Raw genomic sequence first — 12,830 nt, 5'->3', positions numbered from 1 at the left:
GGGGAAGTTACCGTATGGGACCCAATGACTACAGAAACTGACACTACAGTATCAAGACATGGATAACAAAAATGAAGAGAGACAGTGTTTCTGGGTTTCAAACGCAACTTATGGAATTGAGGGCATAGTTCCCCCTATAACTGCCTTACGTGGGCAGCTGGGAGGAGCTCAAGAATAATAAAAAGGACTGTGATGAAAAGCTGAATTGCCGTGTGGGATTTTTGTGACAAAATAGGTAAATTTAGCTATGATCTTCATATAATTCCCATAAAAAATTTCAGGAACAAACTTTGTGAGAATATGTCTTCAATATTATAAGGAACACTAATAAGAGTTACTCAGATAGGATTCTGTTTTATAGCCAACTAATTTTGACTGTATCTTGTTTACATCTATATTACTTCGTTATCGCATTATATCATTTTTCTCCAATTTGCCTAACCTAGAGCATTCCTATTTACAAAACACAGTACACAATGTCCAGAAATGAAAAGAAACATTTAACTCTTAGTAAAAGAAAGCTTTAGAGTTCTAAGAGATAGTTCTCTAATTTAAATAACTTAAAAATTTTTTTTTCATCGAGTTACCTGTCATTATCATTACTGGAATCCTGAATCAGAATTGAGCTTCCATTTCTGAGGCCTTGTTCTCTGAAGGTCTTCTTCAAGTCCTCCTTGGGAATGGCAGTCCAGCTCTCCCCACCTACAGACTCAGTACTGCTGGTAAAGATGACACCTCCTGGCATTGCTAAGGCTGTGAATACTGTGCCCACTTCTGCATTAGCTGGGAAGACCTGAGGAGATTCTACCAACTGCCGACACTCTTCACTGCCTGTTGCCAGATGAAGAACATTTAAAAGCAGAGGTTCACAGTCACTACCAGTGGGAATCTGGATTCCACCAACCTACAATAATGTCAAGACAACCATTAGTATAGTTTACATTTGCCAACATTAAGTCAACACAGTAACAGAAGACTCCTCTTGCAGAATAATTCTCATTTTTCCAAGTGAAGTTTTGACAAATGTCTTTTAAGTATCAGAAAAATAACCTTATATATTTCGTTTGAAACTTTCTCTTAGCTGTCTTGTATTTTTTAGGAGAAATCTGGAGTGGGGACAGAGATATACGAGTCCTCGGTGGTGGCAATGAAGCCTCGGGAATAAGTGCGATGGACCAGGGAGAGTTCACTGAGTGGCTGAGATGTTCCTCACCCTTTTCCTGACTTAGAAAATTCACTCTGCTCTTACAAGTCACCTCTACTCCTTAATTCAATCGGGCTATTTGCCCTCTTCTAAATCCCGACTGGGAATATGCACAGACACCCTTCCCCTGCCCCGCCGCTCCGCACTTAGTGCAGTTACACCATGAAATCTGAATCTCTGAACTTAGCTTCTGACACCTAGCCTGGCAGAGTGGAGGGGCTCAATAAATATCTCTTTAACACATAACTACTATTTACTGTACCTAAAATTTATTAAATATTTCAGTAGTTTTCTAATACCTAATTGCCTTCACATATGCTGAATAAAATTTCATTACAATGACTTAAACAATACAAAACTATCATGAATATTTCTTAAAAACTTTTTTACCTCCACTCCATTCCATACAAAGATGTCTTCCTCATCAGCAATTTCAAGGTCACACAGTGTCAGGTCATCTCCTAGGATTAGGAGACAGTCAGTGAGACCATTCATCTAAAGAAAGAGCTGAGACACATTTTTTTAAAAAATATCATTCCCATTAAGAAAAATTAAGAAGGTAGTAATTATGTTTATTATATGAATTTTATCTTTATTCCACCCATCTCAGTGTTTAGTTTTTTCTTTATGTAAGCATTTCCCCATGTTGCTGCATAAGTTTTGTGAGCATGACAGTGGGGAACAAGAGTTGAATATGAAGTCAACTGTGCTTGGCCCTGTGAACAGGATAAAGAATTTGGCATCAAATGGTCCCAGCTCCACCACTAATTAGCTGTTATGTCCTTGTATACTTCAAGTCTCTACACTTCAATTTTCTCATGTATAAAGTGGGGATAAAGGAATTTTGTAACAATCAAATGAGATAATTTATATAAAACACTTATTTTAGTATTTGGCAGAGTGAAGCCCAAAGTAACTGTTACCACTGTGACTGCTATTATTACTGTTTCGTTGTTATTTAAAGGAAGTAAATACTTTTCAGCTTTCAAAGCACACTTGTTACTTTTGCTACAAAATATGAAACTAAGGGTTGGGTAAAAAAAAATCATGCTATATAGCCCTGGCCAGTGGTTCAGTTGAATGGAGCACTGTCCTGTACACCAAAGTTTACAGGTTCAATTCCCGGTCAGGGCATGTACCCAAGTGGTGGGTTCAATCCCAGTTGAGGTGCACATAGGAGGCCAACTGATTGATGTTTCTCTCTCTCTCTCTCTCTCTCTCTCTCTCATCAATAAAAACATATCCTCTGGTAACGATTAAAAAAAAATTGCAAGGCCTTTTAACAAATTAATTTGGTACAGAGACAGCCTTAATTTCAGAAATTATAAAATATTTCCAAGTTAGCAAAATTTTACATGTTATATAAATTGGACACATTATAAATTGGATAAATCACATAGTTAACCTCTATGTGGGGGTGGAGGGACGAGAAGAGATAAACCAAAGAACTTACATACTTATATACATAGTCCATTGACACGGGCAATAGGGTAGTGAAGACCTGGGGGAAAGGGGATATGGGCTGAGAAAACGGGGAGGAAAGGGGGAGGAAATGGGAGATATTGGTAATACTATCAACAATAAATTTATTTTTTAAAAAGTAGTAGGTAGGGGGGAAGACTGGCCAGGAGTAGAAAATCACAGATGAGCCCACAAAAGTATAAATATATAAAATGAACTGCTGTGTCTTAATATTTATCTTACCATCAAGTGTCTGATAGATGTGAAGTCCTGCTGGTACAAACTTTGCAATACTAAGGACCATGTCTCCTTCCCAAAATTCTAACAGCTACAGAATATTTGTAAAAGAAAAGAGCACAAGAAAAATAATCACATTCCCAGGTTAAATAAGACATGCAATGTGCCAGTGTACATATGTGGAGGATACGGAGAGCAAGCAAATGAATACTCCCATCCCATCCCACCCAACAGGGAAAGTAAGAAAGGAAGGTATCACTCATTATTAAATCAGTTACATCAAAGTTGGTTAATCTTCCCCATTAGTGATGGGAAAATCTTGGCAGACACAAAGAACACAACTACTATCTAAACAATTCTATGTAACATATGGGAAGACCACTTTTATCAGAGGCAAACTGACCAACATACCAGCCCAGGAATCTGTCCAAAAGAGCGAAATGATTTAATCAGTGCTGTTCAGAAAAAGCAGCATTGACTCTAACACCTGAAAGGAAGGCTTCCCACTGTAAATTTAAACAGTGTAATAGATTACCGGGGGTTTGTTTTGTAAGTTTGTAGATCCAAGACTCTGGGGACTGTGGTAACCTCTACGAAATAACATCACCCATAAAGATTAATTCTATTTAGTCTCTTTTCACAATACCACAAGACAGTTCTCTTAAGAAGAAATTTATATTTATAAGCAATTAGTTAACTTCAATATCACAGCCTCTTGCCAGTGGCTGGCTTCTAAGATAACAGACCTGCAGTTAAAGGTGCTTTTCATTTATCACCTAATGTCATCTTAGGGTCAGATCCCCAACTCCACTTCATCAACACTGCCAGGACTGGCTCCGATCAGAGATATTAGACAATTTTAGAAATCCTGATGCTGATCCAACATTTAAATATAATTCAAATAAACTGAAGTTAAAAAAAAAATTGGCTTGCTTTTCTTTGTACAAAAAGGAAAGTCAAAAGAAAACTAATAATTTTAGTAATTAATAGTTTTTCAGAAAATTCAATTATTTCTGGAAAAGAAAAAAAAAAAGCTTACATGTTCTGTTTCCCTTTTCCTAGATCAGGAAGTAGTGTGGGGTGAAGAAAGAGTAGGGAGACCAGGACAGGAATCCTAGTTCCACCACTAACTAGGTGTCTGACCACAGGCAAGTCACATATAAATCACAATCTCTTCATCTTAGGGTTAGCTTGTCCCCAGGAGGTTAAAGAACCAAATGACATAATTAATATCAAACCCCTCGGGGGTAAAATAAAGAGCAATCTTATTATTGTCATTAAAATACAACTGGATAAATTATTTGGAAACAATGATTACGACAATGTTTGTTTTACCATAAACCAGTAGGTATTTTCCTTCACTTAACAATCTTATTAATAAACCAGAGGCCCAGTGCACAAAATTCGTGCACGGGTAGGGTCCCTAGGCCTGGCCAGCGATCAGGGCTGGCCAGGGCCTTCCTTCGTTCCACACAGCCCCCTGGTGGTCAGCAGATGTCATAGCGGGCAGTCAAACTCCTGAGGGGACAATTTGCATATTAGCCTTTTATTATATAGGATTATTATATAGGATGCTATTCTGTACTGAAAGGTACAAGTGAGCTGCTTTTGTTTGTTTAGTAGTTCTTAGTTTTAGACAACATGCTTATCTTTATCTCTTCATTACCTTTAAAAACACTTTTTACATTTATTTTTTTTAAAAAGAGACAACTTGGGCTGGGACCGGTTTGGCTCAGTGGATAGAGCGTTGACCTGTGGACTAAAAGGTCCCGGGTTCGATTCTGGTCAAGGGCATGTACCTTGGTTGCGGGCACATCCCCATTGCGGGGTGTGCAAGAGGCAGCTGGTCGATGTTTCTCTCTCATCGACGTTTCTAACTCTCTGTCCCTCTCAATTCCTCTCTGTGTAAAATCAATAAAATATATTAAGAAAAAAAAAGAGAGAGAGAGACAACTTGGTACTCTCTCTTTCCCCAAAATAAAACATGCCAGTTTGATTCTGCCCCTGCAAAGCTTCTGCAGGACTGTGCCTTGCCTGGCAGGGAAGCCTCTCTCTAAAAGACTGACCAGTGAGGGGAGAATATCTGAGCCATCCCTCTATGGAACTGGCCGATTTTCCTAAGCAGCTTTGAAAAACAACTAGTCATATCTTAAATAGGATTTTTGAAAAGAAGTGCAGCTTGAGATGGACTGTAATGTATAAATTAAGAGGAAGTGCAGCTAAATTACCTGGAATATTGATTGTCGAAGATCTCCCAAAGTTTTTCTTTTATCAAAGGTTAAATCCCACACGCTTTCTGTTTGAGAGACTACTGGGTGCAGGGCCCCATTGAAGAAATGATAATGAGGGCCCAGGTGGAGATGCAATTCAAAGTTATTGTTTGTAGAATCATATTCTGCCCTTTAAAGAGGCATAAAAAAAGTACATAAATGCTATGTTCTTACAAACACAAGTTTCATTTCAAACCAAAAATATTTGCTTTACATTATGAATTAAGTTCTCCATTCCACCTAAATAATTATAATTAACATCATTTTCTTCCATGATCCAAAATGACTCATTTCAGCTTCTCAATAAATAGCAAAATTTCAGCTCTGCCATCATGCATTTCAAGAAAAATCAACTTTAATGTACATTGTGCAATGTTGCTCTGAATACTGACACTCGAACTCTTCCAATCCTGAGATTATAGTTATAAACAAAATGCTAAAAACATGCTCCTAATAACCATGAAGTGTCAGATTTACAAACTTTTAATTTATCCTGACTTCCACTAGCTCCATAGATTCTTCTTTAAAATATCTGAGGTTGATCCAATAATCCCCCTGAGACTGCTCCCCCCCAGGCTCAATGTCCTCAGCAGCAGCCTTGAAGCATGGTGCCACACACTCTATTTACTCCAGGCAGCTGGGCCAATGGAGTGGAGGAGACTTTTGCCACTGTCCAGGTACTTCTGACACAATCTTTTAATGTGGTCAAAGACAGCATCAGCTTTTTTGATGACCACATGACTAAAATCTCTTAATGTGTTTTTGTTGTTGTTTGTTTGTTTTTAATATCAACCACTAAGCCACACCACTCATGTAGGCTATTTTTCATCCTTAAGATATCTTTCTCTTTTAAGTTTTTAATTTTTAGTGTCTTGATTTTTGAGATTTCCTTTAATCGTGGCTTGCCATTCAATCTACCTGCTATTTTCTCCTCGGGTTCAAGTCAATGATAAAGATGTTGAACAAACCTCTGCTAAATAAGCAGCCACCTCGGTCCATGAAGACTATGGGATTTCCATTTCTCTGCACATGTGTCAAACACAAGGCCCGCGGGCCAAATCCAGCCCGCCAGGCCTTGCAATGTGGCCCGCACCGCGCTGTCATCACTGCACTCCGCTGTCAGTTTATGACATTGTCAGTTTATGACTGTTCAGTAAACCATTCGGCCCGCGATTTAGGCTGGATTTTAGATTTTGGCCCCTTCTCTGATTGAGTTCGACACCCCTATGAGTCTAACCCAACACCCCACAGACCATGTCAGAGAGCAAATAAAGAACCCATTCTTCAGGGGTCAAGGTTAGACATCCAAAGAAAATAATGCTTAGATCATCAAATTTTCACAAAACATCTCCTTAATAACCTATTAAAAGTTTATGACCACGGCTGACCGTAAGTCCCATATTTTGTAGAATCTACATTTCCTTCCTTTGCCCACCTCTATTTTTCTGTCACTACATGCCAGTTCTCCACAACTACTTAAATATGAGGGGTGATTTTCACAGCAGGCTCTCTTTATACCCAGGGGATAATCTGACAGGCTGTGATACAATTCATTTAGCTAACTATGTGCTCACAGATTTCTCTAAGTCTTCTTAGGCTTCAATTCCTACTTAGCAATGGCCATTGACATGTCATTATTTTGTTCACTCTCACACAATAAGGATAATTTCAAAGTCAAAGATAATCTCACTATAAAAAATCAGCTGAAAACAGATATTGGCATTAATGAGATGAATTTTTTTTCTTTTTTAATTTTCATTATTAAACTAGTGGCCCAGTGCATAAAATTCATGCACATTAAAAGGGAATTAGAGGAAATATTTTAATATTGCTATTTGCCCTTTCTCTATAATAGAAGTGTCAGAGATGAAAGAAAATTAGTAAAATGTATATGAAAATTTTCCTCCTGTTAGAGAGTCTGGGGCACACTGCGGGACCCAGAGTCAAGTCTCCACGCACCCTCATGCACCTCAAAATCATGAGAGATCCAGACCTGGCTGGCCCCACCCCCATTGGACAAGATTCAGATCTGGCCAGCCCCAACACATCAAGCCCTGCCGGGCAGGGGGCGAAGCCTCAAGTCCAATGGTGCATGATGGGGGAAGGGGCGCGGCCTGAGGTATCCCCAGACTGGCGTCAGGGCAGGGGGTGTGGCCTCAGGTCCCCCAGCCCAGGACAAGGGGCACAGCCTGAGGTTCCTGTCAAACCTCCCTGGGTGTGGGGCGAGGCCTGAGGTCCCCCATCAAGCCCTGCTAGGCTGGTGTGGGGGGGGGAGGGGGCGCGCCCCACACGGCCTCAGGTCCCCTGCTCCGACCCAGCACCATACAGTCTCAGGTCCCTGCTGACTGCTCATTATGAGAATCCTGCCTCTGCTGTGGGTGCAGCCATCTTGTATTACCGGAACCCACCCTCCACTGTACATGTCGCCAACTTGTGATGGCGTGAGGGTCAATTTGCATATTACCTCTATTATATAGAATACTTAAGACCTAATTTAGATTAATCCTCTAGAAAAACCATTCAATCTCTAAAAGTAAGTTAGTTACCTTTTTGTTTGCAGTTCAATGTTAGCTGCATCCATTTCATTCAGTAAATGACATGGAACCTTGTATCTTGGATTAGCTCGAGCTGTGAACAAAATTTTTCATTAACTTGTGCTGACTAAATGAAATCTGGTTGCTGAAAATTAGCAAGGAAAACTAGAAAGGACTGTGCTGGGAGCTAGCAAGCTCTATCTGTGTGAACAACCATTTTTTCAGGATCTCAGTTTTCCATCTGAAAAATGAAAACATTAGAACAAATGGCAGGTACACAGTTCCTTCAAGTCTCTTTAAATATACCTTTTAAAAAGAACACCATTTTCTTCTTGATAACAACTGTAATAATCTGTCACTACAAAAATTGTGAAAATAATTTTAAAATTGATATTCCCTATAATCCCATTTCCAAAAGACACTGCTAAAATTTGGTATATATACTTCTGGTCTTTTTTCTATACTACACCATGTGTCTTGTACACACACACACACACACACACACACACACACACTTATTTAAAGCAATTAAATTTGTTATAAAATGGAATTATATTCAACACATTTGTAACTTGCTTTTTCTTTCTTTTCTTTTTTAAAAATATTTTATTGATTTTTTACAGAGAGGAAGGGAGAGGGATAGAGAGCTAGAAATATTGATGAGAGAGAAACATCGACCAGCTGCCTCTTGCACACCCCCTATCGGGGATGTGCCCGCAACCAACGTACATGCCCTTGACAGGAATCCAACCTGGGACCTTTCAGTCCGCAGATCGACGCTCTAACACTGAGCCAAACCGGTCTTGGCTGTAATTTGCTTTTTCATTGCATATACTGTTCAGTATTTTTCCAAAGCTTTAAATGACAGCAGAGTTGTCCATTCTTTAAATAGCATAATTAATCTAACCAATCTTTCTGTTAGACATTAAGGTGATTTCCATAAGTCATTATTACAAAACAATGGGGTTAACAAACAAAAACAGTTATACACAGCTCTGATTATTTCAAGACAAATTTGTAGAAGTAGCATTAATTTAAGGGTTTTAAACACATATAACCAAATTGGCTATATTACTTTATATGCCTACTAACTAGAGAGGAAATGCCAACTACTGAGCATCAGAATCTTAGAAATATTTGACTTGGTAGGAAAAGAGTGTTATTTCAATGCGGTGTTGTTGTTTTGTAAACCTCACCTGTGGATATTTTTAAACCCCACCTCTAAAGAGAAATCAATGGTAAGGGAAGGGGGGAGGAGAGAGAGAGACATCATGAGAAACATCTATGTGAGAGACACATTGATTGGTTGCCTCCCATGCACATCCCTACTAGTACTGGGGAAACTGCAACTGAGGTACATGCCCTCGAACAGGAATTGAACCTGAGACCCTTTGGTTCCTAGGCTGATGCTCTAACCATAGGGCAAAAACCAGCCAGGATTCAATGCTATTTTGATTCACATTTTTTATTATGACTTAGGTTGAATTTTTAAAAATTATTTTCTTTCTATTAATTTCTTTTTTTATTGTTTAAAGTATTACATATGTCTCGCTTTTCCCCCACCAACCCCTCCCCAGCCACCCTCACCCCCCAGGACAAGCCCATACTGCCTCAGTGTCCCTGTCCATTGGTTATGCTAATACGCATGCATACAAGTACTTTGGTTGATCTCTTCTATTCCCAAATGCCCTTCCCTGCCTTCCTCCTGAGGTTTGACAGTCTGTTTGGTGCTTCTCTGTCTCTGGATCCATTTTTGGTCATCAGTCTATGTTCATTATATTCCACAAATGAGATTATGTGATATTTATCTTTCTCTGACTGACTTATTTCATTTAGCATAATGCTCTCCAGGTCCATCTATGCTGTTGCAAATGATAAAAGTTCCTTCTTTTTTATAGCAGTGGAATATTCCTTTGTGTAGATATACCACTGTTTTTTTTTGTTGTTGTTGTTGTTGTTTTTTAATATATTTTATTGATTTTTACAGAGAGGAAGGGAGAGAAATAGAGAGCCAGAAACGTTGATGAGAGAGAAACATCGACCAGCCGCCTCCCGCACACCCCCCACCGGGGATGTGCCCGCAACCAATGTACATGCCCCTGACCGGAATCAAACCCGGGACCTTTCAGTCCGCAGACCGACGCTCTACCACTGAGCCAAACCGGTTTCGGCTACCACTGTTTTTTAATCCATCATCTGCTGATGGACAGTTAGGCTGTTTCCAAATCTTAGCTATTGTAAATTGTGCTGCTATGAACACAGGGGTGCAGATGTCCTTTCTGATTGGTGTTTCTGATTTCTTGGGCCATATTCCTAGAAGTGAGATTACTGGGTCGACTGGCAGTTCCATTTTTAAGGTTCTGAGGAAACTCCATATTGTGTGTCTGTGTGTGTGTATACAAGACAAATGATTTTTAAAATTAAGTGGTTGCACCTGTCTGCATTCCTACCAGCAGTGCATAAGGGTTACTTTTTCTCCATATCCTTGCCAGCACTTGTCATTTGCTTATGACAGCCATTCTGACAGGTGTAAGATGTTACCTCATTGTTTTGATTTGCACCTCTCGGATGATTAGTGACTTTGAGCATGTTTTCATGTGTCTCTTGGCCTTCTGTATGTCCTCTTCTGAAAAGTGTCTATTTAGTACCTTTGCCCATTTTTTTATTGGATTGTTTATCATCCTTTTGTTAATTTCTATGAGTTCCTTGTAAATTTTAGAGATTAAAACCTTATCAGAGATAACATTGGCAAATATGTTCTCCCATGCAGTGGGCTTTCTTGTTGTTTTTTAATTTTTATATTTGCAATTTATTGGTTATTCCTACTTTTTTTTTTTGCATATCGCTTATTTATAAATATACTTTCCCCAATTTACTACTAAGGACAATGGAGTGTATAGAAAAAGCACTCTACAGATAGAGGAAATATAGTTGTTATATATTTTGCTATTTTCCATAGCTTAATATTGCTTAAGGTTTATATCACTTTTCCTTTAATTTTCTTTCTTTGCTTTTAAGCTTAGAAAGCTCTTTACCTTAAGATTAGAAAAATATTTCTATTTATACATCTTTTTATTTTTTTTAAATGTATTTTTATTGATTTCAGAGAGGAAGGGAGAGGGAGAGAGAGACAGAAACACCAATGATGAGAGAGGATCATTAATTGGCTGCCTTCTGCATGCCCCACACTGGGATCAAGCCCACAACCCAGGCATGTGCCCTTGACTGGGAATCGAACCTGGAACCTTTCAGTCCACTGGTCGAAGCTCTATCCACAGAGCCAAGCCAACTAGGGCTATTTATACATCTTAAGTTACTTTTTTGCATAAAGATTAAAAGAACTATAATTTCATTCAAATTATTAAATAATCACAGCTTTATAAGTACGTTTTTACTGAGAGCAAATTTTCCTTCAGTAGTCCCTTCTTCAATTTTCATAGATTTATCTATGTAAATATTTTTAATTATATTTTATTGATTTTTTACAGAGAGGAAGGGAGAGGGATAGAGAGTTAGAAACATCGATCAGCTGCCTCCTGCACACTCCCTACTGGGTATGTGCCCACAACCAAGGTACATGCCCTTGACCAGAATCGAACCTGGGACCCCTGAATCTGCAGGCTGACGCTCTACCCACTGAGCCAAACCAGTTAGGGCTATCAATGTAAACTTTAGAATCACTTTGCCAAGTTCCATTCCTTCATTCCCAAAAAAAGTCCATCAAAATTTTGGCTGGACCTTTATTCAATTCCCAAGCTAAGTAGAAAACTGTCATTTAGTACATATTTCAATTATGTACATACTAAACTTCATTTTAGTGAAAAAGACTATACTCCATCTAAAGATAATATTTTTCTATTAATATATGTTATTATAACTGTGACTTCTGCTCCACAATATATTTATCAGAACCATTATCATTATCTTTTTTCCCCTTAGAAAAGTACAAAGCCCTTTCTGGTCAAAAGAATAGTTATGTAACTGTTTCAGATCCAGAAAGTTAATTTTTACTGACATGCAAATTATTAATGCTATGTTCTTATTCTTTATTTAAAAAAATGATCACCTTTCCCATTTTCTAACAACAGTATCTTCATCTCTAATCACATCTTTAATCTAAAGAGCTTCCTGATTAGAATGTTTTACTTTTGAGTAGACCTTAGGAAGTGATCAAGTCTTAGACACTGATTTATGTTAGTAGCTTAAACTTAAAAATTTATCATTGTGTGTCTCAATGTTTAACCTCTTAATACAAGCTCTCTTAGAAGGTTCAACAAAGAGTACATCAAAGATACTTTAAATGCTCAGAAACACATTACCGTGAGGGGAACTAAAAGGCAACACATGGCCAGATGACAAAAGACAGGGCAACAACACAGATCTGCTGACAGTATGTGATCCAAGAAAACCCAATTCTGAAAATCTGACTATGGCCTCATATTAGAGAAAAAAATAGTTAGAAATATAGGATCTTAAAAAGTGACAGATTGTTGGATTTCTTTCAGCAACATATATTGCTTAATATTAGCTTAAAAACATTTTTAAGTGTTTCAAGAGTAAACCTCCTTTTAAAAGGGTAATAATACAAATAGCATTTAATATTTATTTTTTTAAACTCATCAACTTAAACAATTAGGAAAATTTTTCTTTCCATACCTTCAGTTGGTCTCTGCAACTGGGATTTCCGGTAAAACAACATATAGGCACTCTCTTTGCCCTGAAATTGCTGTTCAATATCCTTTTCCTCAATGGGTTGGACCTTGGAATCATTTATATCAAACCAGTGGGAACAGGAGGTTCTATCATTTAATCCTGGGGATTCTGAAGTAAGTGTCTTGAAAATTTGTTGATCCTTCCTTTGGAAATCAGACTCAGGCTGCAGAGAAGAGTTCTTCAACAGACTAACTGTACTTTCATCTGAACTTAGTAAGAAGATCTGAGAATGAAGCTGTAAGAACTAGACAGAAACAAACAAAGATACTAGATTAACAAAAAAATTTTTTAAGATTAAAGGTGATTTTTTTAAAAACCTTCATCTTCCTTTCTGATATTAGATATTTTAACTTCCCTTTTATTTTTAGCCTGACAAGCTATGAGGGGGAAAAACAGCCATAATAAAACATT

At 38.1% G+C, this 12,830-nt stretch overlaps 1 protein-coding gene across 3 annotated transcripts in view; it reads right to left on the bottom strand.

Moving 5' to 3' along the window:
* Positions 1–12,830, bottom strand: part of USP40 (ubiquitin specific peptidase 40) — a 72,065-nt gene that overhangs the window by 33,907 nt on the left and 25,328 nt on the right. For all 3 annotated transcript variants that reach the window (XM_084891752.1, XM_084891750.1, XM_084891751.1), the window contains exons 11-16: positions 12,363–12,663; positions 7,719–7,800; positions 5,131–5,302; positions 2,909–2,993; positions 1,595–1,665; positions 588–904 (exon numbers count right to left, since the gene is read on the bottom strand). In XM_084891752.1, coding sequence (XP_084747878.1) covers positions 588–904; positions 1,595–1,665; positions 2,909–2,993; positions 5,131–5,302; positions 7,719–7,800; positions 12,363–12,663 — 1,028 coding nt within the window. The remainder of the gene's footprint in view (positions 1–587; positions 905–1,594; positions 1,666–2,908; positions 2,994–5,130; positions 5,303–7,718; positions 7,801–12,362; positions 12,664–12,830) is intronic.

This window comes from Pipistrellus hanaki, assembly GCF_964339955.1.
Source record: "Pipistrellus hanaki genome assembly, chromosome: 8".
NCBI classification, from domain to species: Eukaryota; Metazoa; Chordata; class Mammalia; order Chiroptera; family Vespertilionidae; genus Pipistrellus; species Pipistrellus hanaki.
Note: the sequence above shows the minus strand (reverse complement) of the source record. Positions and strands in the feature narration are given on the sequence as shown.